We start from the raw sequence: 18,012 nt of genomic DNA, 5'->3' as shown, positions 1-18,012 counted from the left end.
AGATAATCTGCCTGCAATGTCCTTTGTCCATAATACAAAACTTTATACCTAGAGACATTAAATTAGCATTTATTGCCATTTTCCCACATAACTCAATTTGTTCGAGTCAGCCTGCAGTTATCATATATCAGTTATGCGCATCACTCTCCCTAACTTAGCATCAGTAAATAACTTATAACACACTCAAGACCCTCTCCAATATCATTAATATACATTAAACAACAATGGCCCAAGTAGAGAACTATGGGGTACATCATAATTCTGTACTTGGACCATGGCGATCACCCACCTTCTCCTAGACTCGGCACCTCAATATATCATTTTCTGATAACTGTTAGTCACCACTCTCATAACCATGTCACAAGTTTATTTTGCATGACCGTCCTTTTGATTTTATATAATAACCTTGCATGTGGATTCGTACTAAATTCCTTGGCAAGATTTAGAAATATTGTGGCATCTAACTCTGCTGTCAGTCTATTAGAGAATGCAGGCAGATACTATTAAAGCAAGACCTATTTTAACAAAATTATGCTCTGACTGGAATTCCTAACCAGCCTCTCCAACATATGACCATCCCAGAGATATTGATTTGCTTCATCAGTCCAAGTTAATCTTGTATATCAGAATTATCTTGCTCTCCTTCCATTCATTACGAATCATATATGATTTGTAATGAATGGAAGGAGAATCAAGTTGAACAACCAGATCAGGGAATATACAAGATATTAATATATTAGAGGTATTAAAGGCTTTAATACCTCTAATTCATTTCATTCACTGTTACCTTGACATCCAGAGAGCTAGCTAATGGGTTTGCCTGGAATATATACCTTACTGAAGTGAACACTTAATAACTTGGCTATTTCTAGTATATGTGTGTGTGTGTCAGTTTCCTGCATTCCATAATTATTCTTCATTTTGCTTGCTAAACAGAGATAAGTTCTCTTGGATTGGCCTTTCTTGCTGTCACTCTCCTAGTCTACCCTATGCTGCTCCTGAACCTCATCACTCTTTTCATGATTTCAGATACACACAATTTTTTTTATGCAGCTCTTACTTTAGGGTGTTATTCATCCATTTAACTCTCACAGGAATAAGGTTGTAAACTTGTCAAGTCTCAAAGACATCACTAGATGATTTCACACAATGAAGAATTATTGGAAAGCTTGAAGGCCACAGAATTACTGATATTGCCAGAGAGTTTGGAATCACACACAGCATTGTATTCATTTTCCGGATACATTTCAAACCAATGGAATGTGTTCCGGATGTTTGCTAGGAGGTCACCCTTACTCTACAACTGAACATGAGGACAGGTTTTTGGTTATAACAGCAAAACATAATTGATGCACCATGGCAGGTCAACTTGTAAGTCAGCTCCATTCAAGAACAGGTACACAAATATCTTGACAAATTGTAACAAGACATGTACAACAAGGAGGCCTATACACCTGAAGGTCTGTAGTATGTGTCCCTTTATCCACAGCTCATCATAGAGCATGTTTTCAGTGGAGTTGTATTCATAAAAATTGGACAAGACACCAATGGGCTAATGTACTCTTTACAATTTGAGAGTCATTTTAGTCTTTCCTTTAATTCTAGATGACACTTGATCAAGCATGAAAGTGGTACTGCTTAATATTGTGAGAATGTTCTTGACAATGACTGATATGGAGGTGCTGGGATCATGGTGTGGAGAGGCATTATGCTTAATGGATGCACTGAGCTACAAGCGCTGGAAAAAGGGACTATGACTGGTGAACGAAATTGCAACAAAGTTCTTCAACATCATGTTCGATTGTTTCGTGGTGCTGTAGGCGAAGAATTCATTTTTATGGATGACAATGCCACACCACATTATACATGAGCAGTGGAGATACTTCTGGAGACCAAGGATATTAATCAAATGAAGTTGCCAGCATACTCCTCAGATCTCAACCCCACAGAACACATTTGGGATGCAATAGGGAGATGCACCGCTGCTCAAAATGCTTAGCACCAAGTGATTCAGGAGTTCTTGAGACAAACTCCTGAATCACTTGGTGCTAAGCATGGAATGACATTGCGAGAGCTGTATCATACTTTGGGGTGGACATATTCCATACTGCAAGGTCTCTCTGCACAGTTTTCTGTAAGCACTGTACATTAATTCCTTAACTATGTCCTTAGGATATTTGTAATTTTTGCCAAAAATGTAATGCAATTTAATTTGTACAAAATTCATAACACATTTTTTGTGTAATATAATTTATTAGTATGCTGGCAATAAATTGATGTCCAAATTTGAACACCCCCTTCACACAGGATTAGATGGAAGAAAATGAATGTGCTATTTAGGAGTCATTACAGAGCTGAAAGATTATTTTTTGAGTCAGCCATGACTTTGAAGAATTCTCCAAAGCTGAACAAATATGGTTGCATTAATTTGCCAAAAATCTGGGAGACTGTTAATTTAAGAGCAACTCCCACGTAGCTGTAATGTTTATTTTTTTCTTTTTATTTTTTACAACATTAGAGGTGCCAAAATAGGACTTTAGGTTCATTACAAGTGTATTGTTTCACTTACTCACTGTCGCGTATACAAACTGTATTGTGCTCTGATGATGCAGATTTGAAATTCAGCAAAATATAAGTAGTTCATAAAAACATCTTTTAATAAAATGTTTGGTGTTGTTAATACCGTTAAAATAAGTCATGAATAACTGCCAACACCTAAGCTTATCTGTTAGATTTTCCATTATGTTGGGTGAGATAACTGTCCTTCAATAATTACGAAAGTTAACTTCCTTATTATGAGATGTTAATTCCTCTTTCTAGACTATGTTGCTATTAGTTGAAAATTTTCATAATAGAGTATTTACATGGTTTGCATTAGCTAATCTAATTTGCCTAAACATCTTATGCTAATCATCTCTATACCTCCCAACCTATAACAGACACCCACTAAATATTCTGTATATTGTCTACCTTCATTTCCAATCTTCAAATGAGAGTCCTCGGAAGAATTTGGAAGATGCTTACTTCAGCTTTCAATGCTGATTGCTGTTTATTCAGGTAATTATTCTTGTCAGAATTAGGTTTGTGTAAAGTCACATTTCTGCAGTCTTTATAACCAGTAAAATGTTCACATCTTATTTTCTAGAGCATACCTAGCAATTCTAATTCATGCGCAGATAAAAGTGAAGTCTATTGCCTAATCAGTCCTTCAGTTTATATTTTTCAACCACATCATCATCATAGTCTATTCACAATATGATAAAATGTGAAAAGGATGAAAAGATTTATATTAAAAATTAAACATTGCAAATTATGGTCTTCCAAGTCTCTCTATCTTGAGCTAACTGGTAGATGTCAGATGGAGTTTTACAGTTCAGCCTACAAATGGTTTCACATATGTAGTGCCAAAATTGTTTGCATGGTCTTCCTCTACTGCGATTGCCATCTTCTGGTTTGTACAGGATGAGGGATTCCAAAAAGAGTGAGACTTCAGGATGTCTGAGTTGGGGTCCGAGCCATCCGAGTTGTAGTTTTTTGACTATATTGACAAGTGGTTCTTGCTTAGCCAGATTTAGCACAGCAGAGTTAGTGACATGGTCCATCCAAGTGTATCCAAGGATCAGTCTGAGAGATGTAGTTACAAAAGAGTTAATTAGATCTGTAGTTTTTTTGGCTTATTGTCCAGGTTTGAGAACCATACAAGAAGAAGGATCTACTGGTTGCTATAGTCTTAATTTTGTCTTTAATGATATTAATGATGATTTCCAGATGGGACGGACTTTGTTATGGAAGACTAGAGCCAGCTGTTTACATTTTCTAATATCGTTTTCTGTATTGCTGATGTACGATCCAAGATAATGAAATTCCTTTACTCTTTCTAAGGGTTTATTGTTGATATGAAGTATAAAGTTTTCATAACCTATTGAGAATACTTTGGACTTTTGGATGTTGATCTGCAGGCCAATAAGTTTAGCCTGTGCCTCTAGTAGACTGAGATGTTTTTGTGCATTTGTTGGTTCTGTATCAATACGAGGGTGGTCTGAAAAGTTCTCAGCCTAACAATGAAAAAATGAATTTATAATTTCAAAATTATTTTTATTTTTCAACATAATCTCCCTTAACCACCTTACCGGCCATTATGGATCAAACATGCATCCTCATACGCTTCGTATCCATCATATATTTCAATGTAATATCAATGGTATTACAATTTTAATATGCACTTTGCATCCATAGTAACTTGGATGTATATATACGTCCTGGCCAGTAGCGTGGTTAAGACTAACACATTTATTCCAGCAAAGCTCCAGCACCATTATCCCATCTCTGTAGTGGTTCTCAGTAAGATCTACAAAATACCCCTCTACAGCTGCAATCACCTCTTGATCAGAAAAAAAACACTGACCAGCGAGGAAGAGTTTTAGTTTTGGGAAGAGATAGAAGTCAGAGGAAGCCAAATCTGGGGAATAGGGTGGATGTTCCAACAATTCATAGTGCAGATGCCTTAATTTTCCCATTGCCAAAACACCTTTGTGGGCAGGTGCATTGTCCTGATGAAAGATGATTTTTTCTTCTGCAAATCAGGTCTTTTCTCACGAATTTTTTCATCTAGTCTGGTTAAAAGATCGGAATAATATTCCACAGTTATTGTTTTACCCTTTTCAAGATAATTAATAAACAAAATGCCTTTAGCATCCCAAAACACTGATGCCATGAACTTTCCTGCTGATGGAAATGACTTTGTCTTCTTTGGCACTGACCAACCGGCTTCTGTCCACTGTTTTGACTGCTGTTTGGATTCTGGTGTGTAATGGTGAATCCAAGTCTCATCCATAGTAATAAATCGACACACAAAATCAGTTTTATTATTGTTCAACTGTTCCAAGCACTGTTCAGAGATTTTCATGCGAGTGCATTTCTGATCTGCTGTGAGCAAATGTGGCACCCATCTTGCGCAAAGCTTTTTCATTTGCAATTCTTCATGCAAAATATATCCTCACGTTCTTTTGAAATGCCTATAGTCTCAGCAATTGCATGCACTTTGACTCACCTATCATCCAATAGCATATCGTGCACTTGATCAATTTTTATTTATTTATTCGTATGGAGTTTCCTCCCTTTTTCTCCCCCGTCCCTATTGGGGCGAGTTGAGCCCCCTCGTGGGATGGTTAAGTATTTATGGCTGTAGATGTGTTCACAGGGCCGGTTTGCCTGTTTGCGGGATGAAAAATGCCAGTTAAACTGGTGGAAAAAACCCTACTGCCTGCGCCCAAGACAGGCTAACTTGGCTATGGCTAAGGAAGATCCTCAAATTCCTCACATCTTCGATGGGAATCAAACCTGGGACACACCTTCCCCAGTCATGTGGTTGTGAAGCGCATAGCCACTAGGCTAACCGCACGGAGACTTGATCAGTGATTTCTGGTGTTGTTACACTTCTTGGACGTCCTTCATGTGGATCATCTTCAAGGCTGGTATGGCCACGTTTAAACTCGGCAGTCCATTTCTTAATTGTTGAAAACAAAGTAGAAGAGTGCCCAAAAACATTTATGGACTTCAAATGAATTTCTTTTGCATTAAACCTTGTTTTACAAAGAATTTTATACCTGCACAATACTGAATTTTATCCATTTCAAGGGATACAGACAATGCTTTTGCTTCAGACAGCTGTATAAAACAAACTACTTGATAGAATGACTTGCAATTTCACATGGATGCTTATGACAGATGTACCAACTTTAGAAAAAAATCTTGCCAATAGTGTTGCCATCTATGGTTGAGGTCGAGAACATTTTAGACTACCCTCGTAAGTACAACATGATCAGCAAAGCTGAGATCAGTTATTGGCATGGTGTGGGTGGATGTTCTAATGTTAAAACCAAGATCTTCTGTGTTGATGATCCGGAGGTTGTAGTCCAAGCATACTAAGAACAAATAAGGTGCTAGTACATCACCTTGCAGGACTCCTGTTATCACTGGAAAGGATTCAGATGTTTCTGTTTTAAAGATTAGTGTAGCACTTTAATCTTTATAAGGTGCTGAGAGTGCTTGTATGATTTTTGAGGGTAGACCACAGAAGCTGAGTATTTTAAAGATTGCTTCTCTGTTAATGAAGTCAAAGGCTTTTTTGAAGTTTATAAAGGTTAAAATGAGTGGTAAGTTTTTATCACGTGAACTATGATTCTTCTGATGCAATGTATCTGTTCTACTGTACATTGTTTTTATAGAACTCCAGCTTGGTTTTTTTCTTAAAAGTGGTGTTAAGTAAGGTTCCATTCTACTGAGTGTCATCCTATTGTAGATTTTAACTGCGATTGATAGCAAAGTAATACCTCTGTAGTTATCTATTGTATTAATACTGCCCTTTTTTGGGTATAGGTACAATAAGGCCTTGTTTCCATTGTTGAGGTACTATTCTACTATTGAGGTACTATAGTACTATTGATTTATTATGGCAAGGAGACTGGAATATGCATTATACCCAGCATTTTTGAAATCTTCTGCTCTGATTCCATCAATTCCTGGGGACTTTCCTGCTTTGGTTTGATCTATTGCTATTTTTAGTTCCTTTTCAGTGAGGTCTTCACAATTTATTGGTAGAGCGATGGTTAGATGCAAGATGACTTGAATGTTTGGGATTATTAACATTCAGTAATTCTTGTAAGTAGTTTCTCCATTCTTTCATCAAGTTCGAATTTACTGATAGCTGCCTACTGTTTTTGTCATGTGTGACAATATTTCCACTTCTTTTTGTTTTGTGGTGACAGATATAATTTATCATTTGAAAAGTGTTTCAACCATATAAAACAAGAACATTGTGCATGTGACAAATGATTAAGGAAAAGAAGGATTCTGTTGATGTGTTTGGTATTGATGGTTACTTATCTGGAATAGATATTGCTAAACATTATTTATTTGAAATGGCTCTTTTTTGCTTATATGGGCATTTATTTAAAATAATCATAGTGGCTGGGTTGAGAACTTACTTGGCAAGCAAAGCACATCAAGTGAGAATGTTTAATGATTAAATGGGAATACTTACACATGGAAAAGTCTCTTTCTATTACAATATGAGGAACTTCATCTTTATCAGACAACAGTGGGATATGCTGCAGGATAAAATTTATAATTACTGTAGTTAATATTTCTTATCTAATTCACTAAATGAACATAAAACTTCACTAAGAAGAATAAAATATAAAAATATCTATCTTTACCACAGTTAGGCTCAGTAACACAATACCTTGTCTTTACGTATACAGTTACACCCCAAGTTACATAACACCTGACTTATATAAATTCACAGTTACATAATAAATCTACTAGCACGTATGAACATGTTTGCGGCTTTGTGCAGGTGCATCTATGACAGCCTTATTGCAGAACAGTAGTAGATGCCTCGTGCGGTTAGCTCAGTCACATGTTAATCACTGCTAGTTTCGTTGCTTTTTTTACCCTTAAAATGTAATGCAAAAGCGGATGCGCTGGAAATAAATCTAAAAAACAAAGGTCTGCAATTACTTTAGAAATAAAGTTGAAAATAATTCGTATGTATGAAGGCGGAAAAATTCTATCAGAACAGCTCAGGAAATAAATCGACCTATGTCGACAGTGAATACAATAGTGAAGGATATAGTTCACGAAATATAGTGAAGGATATAAATCACGAAAGTTGTGGTAGCGTTGAAGGGCACAATTATTACCAAGAAGAGACTGGGCCCAATATCAGAGATGGAGAAATTGTTGTCTCACCGGATCGATGATCTGACAGAGAAGCGGATACCGTTAAGTTTACTAATTATACAGGAGAAGGCCATGTCCTTATATAAGGATTTAAAAGAGCAGGCTGACATCACAGATGTGAAGAGTACATGAAAAATATTAAAAATGGAAAATATCTGATTAATGCAAAAAAATTTATGTAAGGCAGCGGTATGAGTAGCCATTGAACGTTGTATTGTATGTAACTTACATATTCAACTTACATAAAGGTTGATGGAACGCATTACTTACGTAACTTGGGGTGTAACTGTACCTAATTCTGAATGACATGACGGCAATTAATCCTATCTATACAGCCTGTTACACCCATTCAGTTGTGAGTGTTTCTCCTGGCCAATATACCTTTCTTTCTCTCTCTCTCTTTTTTTTTTTTTAAATACAAATGGGGTAAAACTTTCTGCTTCCATTACAAGACTGATTAACTCACAGTTAAAGAGCTCTTAGAACCCAGGTTCAAAATCCACTGTATCAGTTCACCTAATAGATAGTGTTTTGAATCTGAGTTTTTACCCAATCAATGGCATTGTTGTTAGAGATGAATTAGGGATGCTTTAAATTTAAAAGGTATATGCTCATTAAAATTTGTTATGCTGAATTATTTTTTTCAAGATTAAGTAAGATATGTGTATATGTTAGAAGTGTAAGCTTCCAACATATACGTACACGTTATAAGCTTACACTTGAGAAAGTGGTACACAAAAGCATGTGGCTCAATGTGAATGAAAGTGAGGAACCAATCTTAGGCTTCATGTTTGTTATGTTTAATTTTCAAGTACTTTTTAATTCTATGAAGTATAAAATAAAATAAAGTGAAGCCACAAAATAAAGTCAAGTCTTAGTTTCATCCGAACAAATCAATTGAAGCAGTAATTTCAAGTTTCTTTTTAAATGTATTTATTTATTTTTTTAATATCAATTCCACACATAAGTGGCTGCAGAACCTATAACATATTAGCACATTTCACAGTACGGTAGGAAGAATAATGGGACAGGCATCCTTTAATTTCAAATGACCTGAGTGAGATTTTCAGTGACAGAAATTTTTATGAGTTTTTTGAAATTGAGTCAGCTGATCTCATACAGAGGTTGCAAGGTTTTTGTCTCAAACTCAGCTGTTTCATTCTGTAACAAGCAAATCAACCAGAAAAGCAATTAGCAGACAAATAATATGTAGTGGGTCACAGATGGACCTCCTACAATGAGCCCTTAGACTCCACTAAAGTGTCATGTAGCAATAATAATAATAACTAATGCAGTGTGTAGGTAAGAGCAGAGCCCTGAACTATACTTATAATTCTTAATTTAATGTATTAAAATATTAGTTTTTCCAAATTTCTAAATCTGCCAACAAGTTTGAAAAAAAATTTTGCATAATCTATAAGGAACACTGGACTTCTATTCAAAGTGATTTCCTTTTAATGCAAAATGATTACTTTCAGTGAATAAATACTACAACAATTTTTTTCCATACTTAAGATAAGACTTCAAGTTCCTCTCTCCTAATCTGTGGTCTTATTAATCACAGGCTTTGGTGCAGAACTAAACTTTACAATACTTCTAAGTGTTGGATGATGGATCCAGTTTTAACAGATACAACTACCAGATGTGTGAATCATTGAATTTGGTTCATATCATTTGCAGTCCTCAATGACAGTCCATATGTTGACTGTTCAATCCTCCACTTTAGAGATCTTTTCCTTTCAAAGTTTACCCAAAATACTACCCAATGATAATGAGCTGAATCATAGAATGCAACCTATAAATTTCAATACAGGCTACTGATAGCACCTGCCACTCCCTCCTCAATTCTTTAAAATACTACAAAGGAATCTGACCAACAGCAGAAGCATCTTTCAAGCACTTCAAAGGTAACTGCAACTCACAGTGATATCATGCTTTGTCAGTACTGCAAATAAAGCTTCTGTTTTTATCCATATCATCAAATTCAGTAGAGATTTATTATTACGGGTATCTCCATGGAGTCAGTAGGCTCATCGCAGGAGACCCAAACTATCAAAACAATATCTATCATATCTCTTCTTGAATTCATTTACAGACAAAGAACTCACAACTGAGTCAGGCAATGCATTCCACTCATTCACCACCCTCCAGGAGAAAAACCTCATTCTCACACCCTTGTTAACCGCACTTTTCCTTAATTTCCACAGGGATGACCTTTTGTTCTTCCATCACTTTCACACAGCTGAAACATTTCCCCTGCATCAATCTTATAAAAACCTTTTAGTAATTTAAATGTTTCTATCATATCCCTTCTTCTCCACCTATAAACCAACCTCTGCAATCCATAAGATCTCAATCTATCAATGTAGGGACCATTTTTTACATCACTCACCAACTTAGTCACTCTCCTCTGAACCCTCTCTACAATCTCCTCATCTCCAAGAAATCCGGGTGACCAGACCTGAGCACAGTAATCCAAATGTGGAAGTATCAACGCTTTATAAAGGGGAATAATAACATCTTTATCTCTTGATGTTAGTGTGTTCCTCAATAACCAAGTAATCTTATGTGCAATCTTGGACATCTTAGCAATGTGTCCCCTGAACTTCATTTCTCTATCCACCAACACCCCTAAGTCCCTAGCCTCGTCAATCTCTTGGAGTACCGTTCCATCAATGTAGTACACAGCTGGTAATCTTTTAATCCCAAAATGCACAATTTTATACTTTTCCATGTTGAACTGACATCCATTACCTTTTGCCCATTTTGCCAGCTTATTTAAATCATCCTGCAAACTCTCAACATCAGCTTGATTTTTTATTGCGCTATCCAACTTTGTATCATCAGCAAACAACTAAATATTTCCCTTTAAGCCATTTCCTATATCATTTATGTACAAATTAAACAACAATGGCCCAAGCACAGAGCCCTGAGGCACACCACTGGTCACCTGCCTCATCCTGGACTCTGCTCCACCACTTTCTGGTATCTCTCCCTGAGCCATTCTCCTATCCATATCACCAGTTTAGTATCCGTTCCCCATCTGCTCCAATTTCGCAACAGTATTCCATGGGATATCCTATCAAAAGCCTTAGCAAAATCCAGAAGTACCACTGTGTAGCCATTTCCTTTGTCCAACTCAGATGTCATTCTATTATAAAAAGTTAATAAATTGCTAAGGCAGGATCGACCTTTAACAAAACCATGTCGGCCCCTATAGAGTATCATATCCTGATCCACCCATTCTTGAACTTTGTCTTTAACCAACTTTTCCAATACTTTTACCACCACTCCTGAGATGGTGATTGGCCTGTAATTAACTACTGCAGTTTTAGAGCCACCTTTATGCAAAGGAACCACTAGGGACCTTTGCATAAAAGGCGGCTCCTTTCAATCCCTAGGGACCATACCAGAGTTCAAACTTAAGTTAAATAACCAAGTAAGAGGCGTTGACAATTCCTTTACACATTCACGCAACCCGAGCTGATATTCCATCTAAATAGTAGTCTTTGCATTTAAATTTTGCAATATACCAAGTACCTCTGATTTCTTAATCTCAATTCTCACATTAGTTTTTGCTACAGGTACAGAGATATCCTCACTTGGGTGATCACTCAGTAACTCTACTATTACATCTGAATTTGCCACCTCAATACTATCAGCAACCACTAAAGTTATCCTTCCGAAGTCATTCTTCCTTTTACTTGCCAGATAGCAGAAGAACTCTTTGGGATTACCCTTGATCTCCTTGGCTAAGGTCTTCTCATGATCTGATTTAGCTTTTTTTACTATGCTGGTAACCTTCCTGGCTTAAGCCTTGTACTGCTCATGGGTGTACTGATCGCCTTTCTCCTTGTAAATTCTCCATAACATTTTCTTTTTTTGCAGCTCAAGCTTGATACTACTACTCATCCATCTAACACCTACCTTGTTTGTCTTCCTGACCATGGGGACACAATCTGATATTGCCTTCTTCAGATACCCGCTGATTTTATCCCATGCACTGCTAACATCTTTCCCCTACAATATGTTCTGCCATGGGATGGCTGCAAGCTCACTCCGAAGCTTGTTATAATTGCCTAATCTGTAGTTCTGTATGTATCCATTTCTTAAGAGAGAAATCCACAAATTTTGCAACCTCCTAAGTCAATACCACATGATCACTCACCAATTGGAGGTAACGAGGACACCTTACTTATGCATATATCTTCTGAACCAATGACCAGGTCCAACACTCTCACACCACGTGTCCCTTCAGTTATGTGCTGTTTCAAGTAATTATCTCTTAGAAGATGTATGAATTCCATTTCCTTTTTGCCATGTGATATTTCCTCCTTCCAACTGATATCACCAAAATAAAATTCCCCCATAATAATTACTAACCCTGCACTCATTGCACTAATTTGCTGATGCATAAATTCAATACCCCCCTGATACCCCCTGGCCTATAGCAGCAACCAAATGTATATTTGGTTGTGTTGGTCACTATTTCACACCAGACCGCCTCAAATGAACTATCATTCACATGGCTATCATTTTGATATATTACTTTGTTTGGCTGCAACTCATCAGCTATCATCAACAGTACTCCTCCCCTGTTCTATCTTCTCTATCCTCCCTGAAAATACTGTACCCATTACAGTCAATTCCAGTGACAACATCTTCTGCTGACAGCCAAGTTTCACTAATGCCTACAACTTTTGGTGAGATTGCACTGACTAATGCAAAAGTCAGTGCAATCTTGCATTGGTATACAAAAAATTGCAGATTCCCTTTAGTTCTTGTACCAGCCTTAGAACTGATATACATGTCACTAATTTCAGTAGTCCCATGCTGATTTTTATCCACTCTATTCTGCAATTTATTCCATGAATAAGGATCAACAAATATACAATTACTGCTAAGTTTCTCCCTCCTTTCTCTAACAACTCCATTTGTCATAATAATCTTTTAAATTTACTGACTTTTCAGACTATAGGCATTGGTTGGTTGATTTATGGTTTATTGGTGCACAAACAGCAAAAGTTACAGCAGTACATAAATAGTCAAAGGTAAACTAGTAAATAATATGTATGTACAAAATTTAAGTTAAGCAATACAGTATCTACAAATAAATAAAATTACAGCAAAAGGTTATAGCAGTACATAAATAGTCAAAGATAAATTAGTAAATTATTATTACCCTAAGACCTCATGGAATCAGAGACTTATCTAGGAGGTCCTTTTGTCATACACTACTCATCATACTGCACCTAAAATACACTCAAATACACTCTCAGGAAATGCAATCCAATCATTAATGGCCCTGCATGCAAAAAACCTGCTTCTCACTTCCTTGTTCACACTCTCCATATACAGCATCCAGGGATGGCCTATTCTTCTTCCCTGAACTCCCACTGTTTTCTGTAACACCACTTCAACACGGATTCTATAACAAATCCTTACAAACTTGTAGGTCTCTATCATATCATCCCCCTATCCACTAGACTCTGTAAATTGCATTTTCTCAATTTCTTCATATTTGACATTCCAGCAATCAGCACTATCTTAGTCAGTCGTCTCTGGACCCATTCCAACATCTCTCCGATCTTTTGAAAACCAGCTGACCAAATCTGTGCACAGTAGTCCATGTGCAGCCTAATCAGAGCCTTATACTATGGAACAAGAATCTCCTTACCTTACTTCTACAAGTCAGTGTTCTCTAAATTTTAGAGCCATATCCATCATCACCCCATGATCTCTTATTTCCTCCGCCTCCAACAACATATCCTAACCAACTGTAAATTCTACATCTTTGTTTCCCAAAATTTAAAACCTTACATTTTGCAGCATTGAACTGGCATCCCTACTCCCATTCCCTCAATCTATTCAAGTCTTCTTGTAAGGCCACAACATCTGCTCTACTCTTCATAGTTAATCCCAACTTTGCATCATCTGCAAACAACTGAATATCTCCATCCAAATACTCGCCAATATCATTGACATACAGGTTAAGCAGCAATGGCCCTAAAACAGACCCCTGAAGAACACCACTAGTGACTTTCCTCTTCAGGGATATTGCACCCCCATACACAACTTGCTGATATCTATCAGAATGCAAAGTCTATTATCCAACCCCATCTACTCTAGTTTGACCATCAACTTATCATGTGGTAATCTATCAAAAGCTTTTGCAAAATCTAAGTATACTACTGTGTATCCCTCTCCTCTGTCCAAGGAAGCCATCACCTTATTGTGATAAGTAAGTCATCATCATTATACTTGTCAAGGATTTAGGCCTAGAGTGGCCTGTTCTGGCCTTAGAAGTCATTGTTCAATATCTTAAGAGGATGTCCTGGTTTTCTTTTTCCTAATGGTTTGTAATTTAAGGCTTGTTTGAAATAAGTAGGTAGATTTCTAAAATATGACCTGCCTTTAGCAAATCCATGCATCCATCTAAGGTAATATCATTGTTCTCAACCTAATTCTGGATCCTAGTTCTCACCAGCTTCTCCAACAATACCTGAGAACCAGATAGGCCTATAATTTGATGTGTGCACAATCTTGCCGTCCTTTTGGAACTCGACCCAGTGCAAGACTCTCATTAAACAAATATGTCAAGGCAGATGCTAACTCTGGCACATTCCTTCAAAATACGTGGTGATATATTATCGAGTCCCACAGCCTTATTAACATCAAGTTTACTCAATTCTCCATATACCTCTTGCTCACTTACAGTCAGTCTCTCCTCCTCATCATCAACTGCTCTCAAACTCTCCACAATGTCACATTCACAAGAATGAAAGACCTTTATGAACTACTGCTTATTAAGTATCTCAACTATATCCTCTGCAGCAGTTGTTCTTATACCATTTTCTCCAATCAATGTCCTCCTTACATAATCATTCTTTTTTTTTTTTTTTTTTGCTGACTACATATGAAAAGAACTCCCTAGGATTCTTTTTAGCTTCATTAGCTAACTGCTCATACTTCACTTCTGCTACTCTTAACAACTAAGTCACCTTCCTTGCCTGTTCTTTGTAATCAACATGAAATTAATTATTACTACTTTTCTTATGCAGCCTCGATAATGCCTTTTTTCTCTGTATTGCATGCTTAATCTCTTCATTCATCCATTTCACACCTACCTTATTTAACCTTTTGACCACTGGAATACATTTAGACGCTGCTTCTATTAAACAGTTCTTGAATATCCCCCCAAGCTGAATTGATCTCCTTTCCAGCTAACTCCTCATTCCATGCTACATCTACTGAGCTCCTCATAATCACCAGTTTTGTAGTTCTACATATACCCTTTCTTCACAGAGGTCCTCACACTGCTGGCAACTACCCAGGTAACACTTCATGGTCACTCTCACCAACTGGAGGGTGATTTGACAACTCATTTATAATTACATCTCCTGATGAGATGATCAAATCCAAGACCTTCAATCCTCGTGTGCCCTCTGTTACATACTGCCTGAGGTAGTTGTCCCTTAAAAACTCAAGAAACTCATTTTCTTCACTTCCAGTTAATATTTCATCATCCCAATCTATACTGCCATAATTAAAATCACCCTTTTCTTATTTGCTTTCTTAATTTGATTATTCCACGCGGTTAGCCTAGTGGCTTTGCGCTTCGCAACCATATGCCTGGGGAAGGAGTGTCCTAGGTTCGATTCCCGTCCACGACGTGAGGAGCTTAAGGATCTTCCTCAGCCATAGCCAAGTTAGCCGGTCTTGGGCGTGGGCAGCAGGGTTTTTTCCGCCAGTTTATCTGGGGTTTTTCATCCCGCAAGCAGGCAAACAGGCCCCGTGAACACACAGGTTACAGTCATAAATACTTACGGCAAGGAAGGCAACAGGAAACCACCTTGCTCATAATCATCTCTCCCTAGAATGGTAGCATTTAGCTACCCTCCCGCAGCCGTATGGCAGATGGGAACCAGAAGAATTTGATTATACATTCCATGGTCACTACATCCACACTACCAGGTCTATAAAAATATCTGACTAAGTATTTCATTCTATTCACCTCTATCTCACACCATACTGCCTCAAACCTACTGGTACTATTTCTCTCTTGAATCTCTACTTTGTATGGACATAACTCTTTCTCTATAGCACTCCCCCTCCCTTTCTATCTTCACAAAACACATCATACCCTTCCATCTCTATTCCTGTCAGGATGTCATCCTCATTGAACCATGTCTCACTTATTTCAACAATTCTTCAGTGAACAGACTCAATTAATGCAACAATTTCATCATTGCCCTTGTTTCTTGCACTTCTAACATTTGTATACAAACATAGCAGCTCATTCTTGGATCTATAGCAAGTTCCACTGATACCACTTATTAGATGTGACTTCTCCATGCTTAACTCTAGCCATTTCTTCTTCTCCTTATTCATCTTAGAACCTTCTTCAAATACAACTATTTTTCCTTGATCTCAGGACATCCCCTTCCCATTTTGTCTACACACACACATTGACATCCTTTTGGAGAATCAACCTTTTTCAACCAGACTAGAAGAAAAAATTCACGAGAAAAGACCTGGTTTGCAGAAGAAAAAAATCATCTTTCATCAAGACAAAACACCTGCCCACAAAAGTGTATTGGCAATGGGAAAATTAAGGGATCTGCACTATGAATTGTTGGAAAAACCACCCTATTCCCCAGATTTGGCTCCCTCTGACTTCTATCTCTTCCCAAAACGAAAACTCTTCCTTGCTGGTCAGCGTTTTTCTTTGAATCAAGAGGTGATTGCAGGTGTAGAGGGGTATTTTGCAGATCTTACTGAGAACCACTACAGGGACGGGATAATGGCGCTGGAGCATTGCTGGAATAAATGTATTAGTCTTAAGGGAAATTATGTTGAAAAATAAAAATAATTTTGAAATTATAAATATGTTTTTTTCATTGTTAGGCCAAGAACTTTTCATACCACCCTCGTAGCTTTACTCATTCTGTTGTCTAGTTCCATATTTAATTTACATTTTCACTGAAAATTGTGCCTAAATAGTTGAAATGTTTTAGTTCTATAGATTCTATAAAAACACAATAAAAATAGTCAGAAACATTTTCAATGTTTCTGCCTATTTTCATTGTCTTTTTAATGCTGATTTTCTTAGCAAATTTGTTATAGTAGTTATTCAATTTGGTTAAGGAATCCTGCAGACAGACTTGCCTTGGATTTATTCAGAGGAATAAAATCTGCATAAAGTAAAGAGCTGAGACCAACATCTGAAATTTTGATATCAGATTTAATACTACTTTTCCTCATAATTTGATTATTTAGATGTTGAATAACATCATCATCAAATTCCTGATAAATACCCTCATGAGGTGTACAGGATAGTACTACTACATGAAAAACTAACATCATTACTAACTTTCTTTCTACAATTTTCCTCCAAATCAATCTGTGACCTTTCAAGATTCCAACATTATCAGATCTTATATTTCTATCTTCTAAGGCACTTTTTACTGTATCAATCCACCTATATCTTGGTCTTCCTCTGGGTATTTTTCCTGCTAACCTGGCAGAGAACATGTTCCATTCACCCCATATAATTGGAATGTTTTGAAAAGCTTTTCTCTGGGCACCTTGTCATATGCCTTTAAGAGATCTACAAAACTTAAGTACAGATACTTTTCATATTCCAATGATTTAAGTGAAAATCTGATCCTGACAGCCTCTGTTTGGCTTGAATCCAGTTTGTTCTTCACCAAGCTTCCCTTCCAGAATCCTTCTCAACCATTTCTCAAGTATACTTGGATAAATCTTACCAGGAACACACAGTAGGGAAATACTTTTGTAATTCTTACATTCAGTTTTATTTCCATTTTTATATATGGGTACTATGAGAGCTCTATTCCAATTATCTGGAATTCGTCCCTCTGTCCAGGTCTTCTGAACTATGTAGTGCAGCCACTGTAAGACTTTTATACCTCCATACTTGAGCATTTCTGGTCGAATATCATCTACTCCTGCTGCCTTTCCACATTTCAAGCTTTTGATGGCTTTTTCAACTTCAATTATGGATATGTATTCCCGATAGCATGCCTGCTGAGTGTTTTTTACTACTGATTGTCACTGGTTGTTTCGTTTAGCAATTTTTCAAAGTAATTACTCCATACATCAAGGATATCTTTTTCACCAGTTTTCATGTCACCTTTATCATCTGTAGTTCCTTTTACAGCACTTTTTCCTCTATTTCTGAGCTTTTTCAACAGCCTCCAGAATATTTTGCAACCTCTTTGATATTTATTTTCTATATTCTTGCCA

The 18,012-nt window shown here is 37.0% G+C and overlaps 1 protein-coding gene across 1 annotated transcript in view; it reads right to left on the bottom strand.

The window, feature by feature from the left end:
• Positions 1-18,012, bottom strand: part of LOC150097879 (uncharacterized) — a 365,709-nt gene that overhangs the window by 28,787 nt on the left and 318,910 nt on the right. Inside the window, exon 18 of the mRNA XM_090406619.1 lies at positions 7,043-7,109. Coding sequence (XP_090262745.1) covers positions 7,043-7,109 — 67 coding nt within the window. The remainder of the gene's footprint in view (positions 1-7,042; positions 7,110-18,012) is intronic.

The sequence above is a fragment of the Typopeltis vanoorti genome, chromosome 16 (genome assembly GCF_054136105.1).
Source record: "Typopeltis vanoorti isolate ZY-2024b chromosome 16, IOZ_Tvanoo_1.0, whole genome shotgun sequence".
In the NCBI taxonomy this organism is placed as follows: Eukaryota; Metazoa; Arthropoda; class Arachnida; order Uropygi; family Thelyphonidae; genus Typopeltis; species Typopeltis vanoorti.
This window is presented reverse-complemented; position numbering and strand designations above follow the sequence as displayed.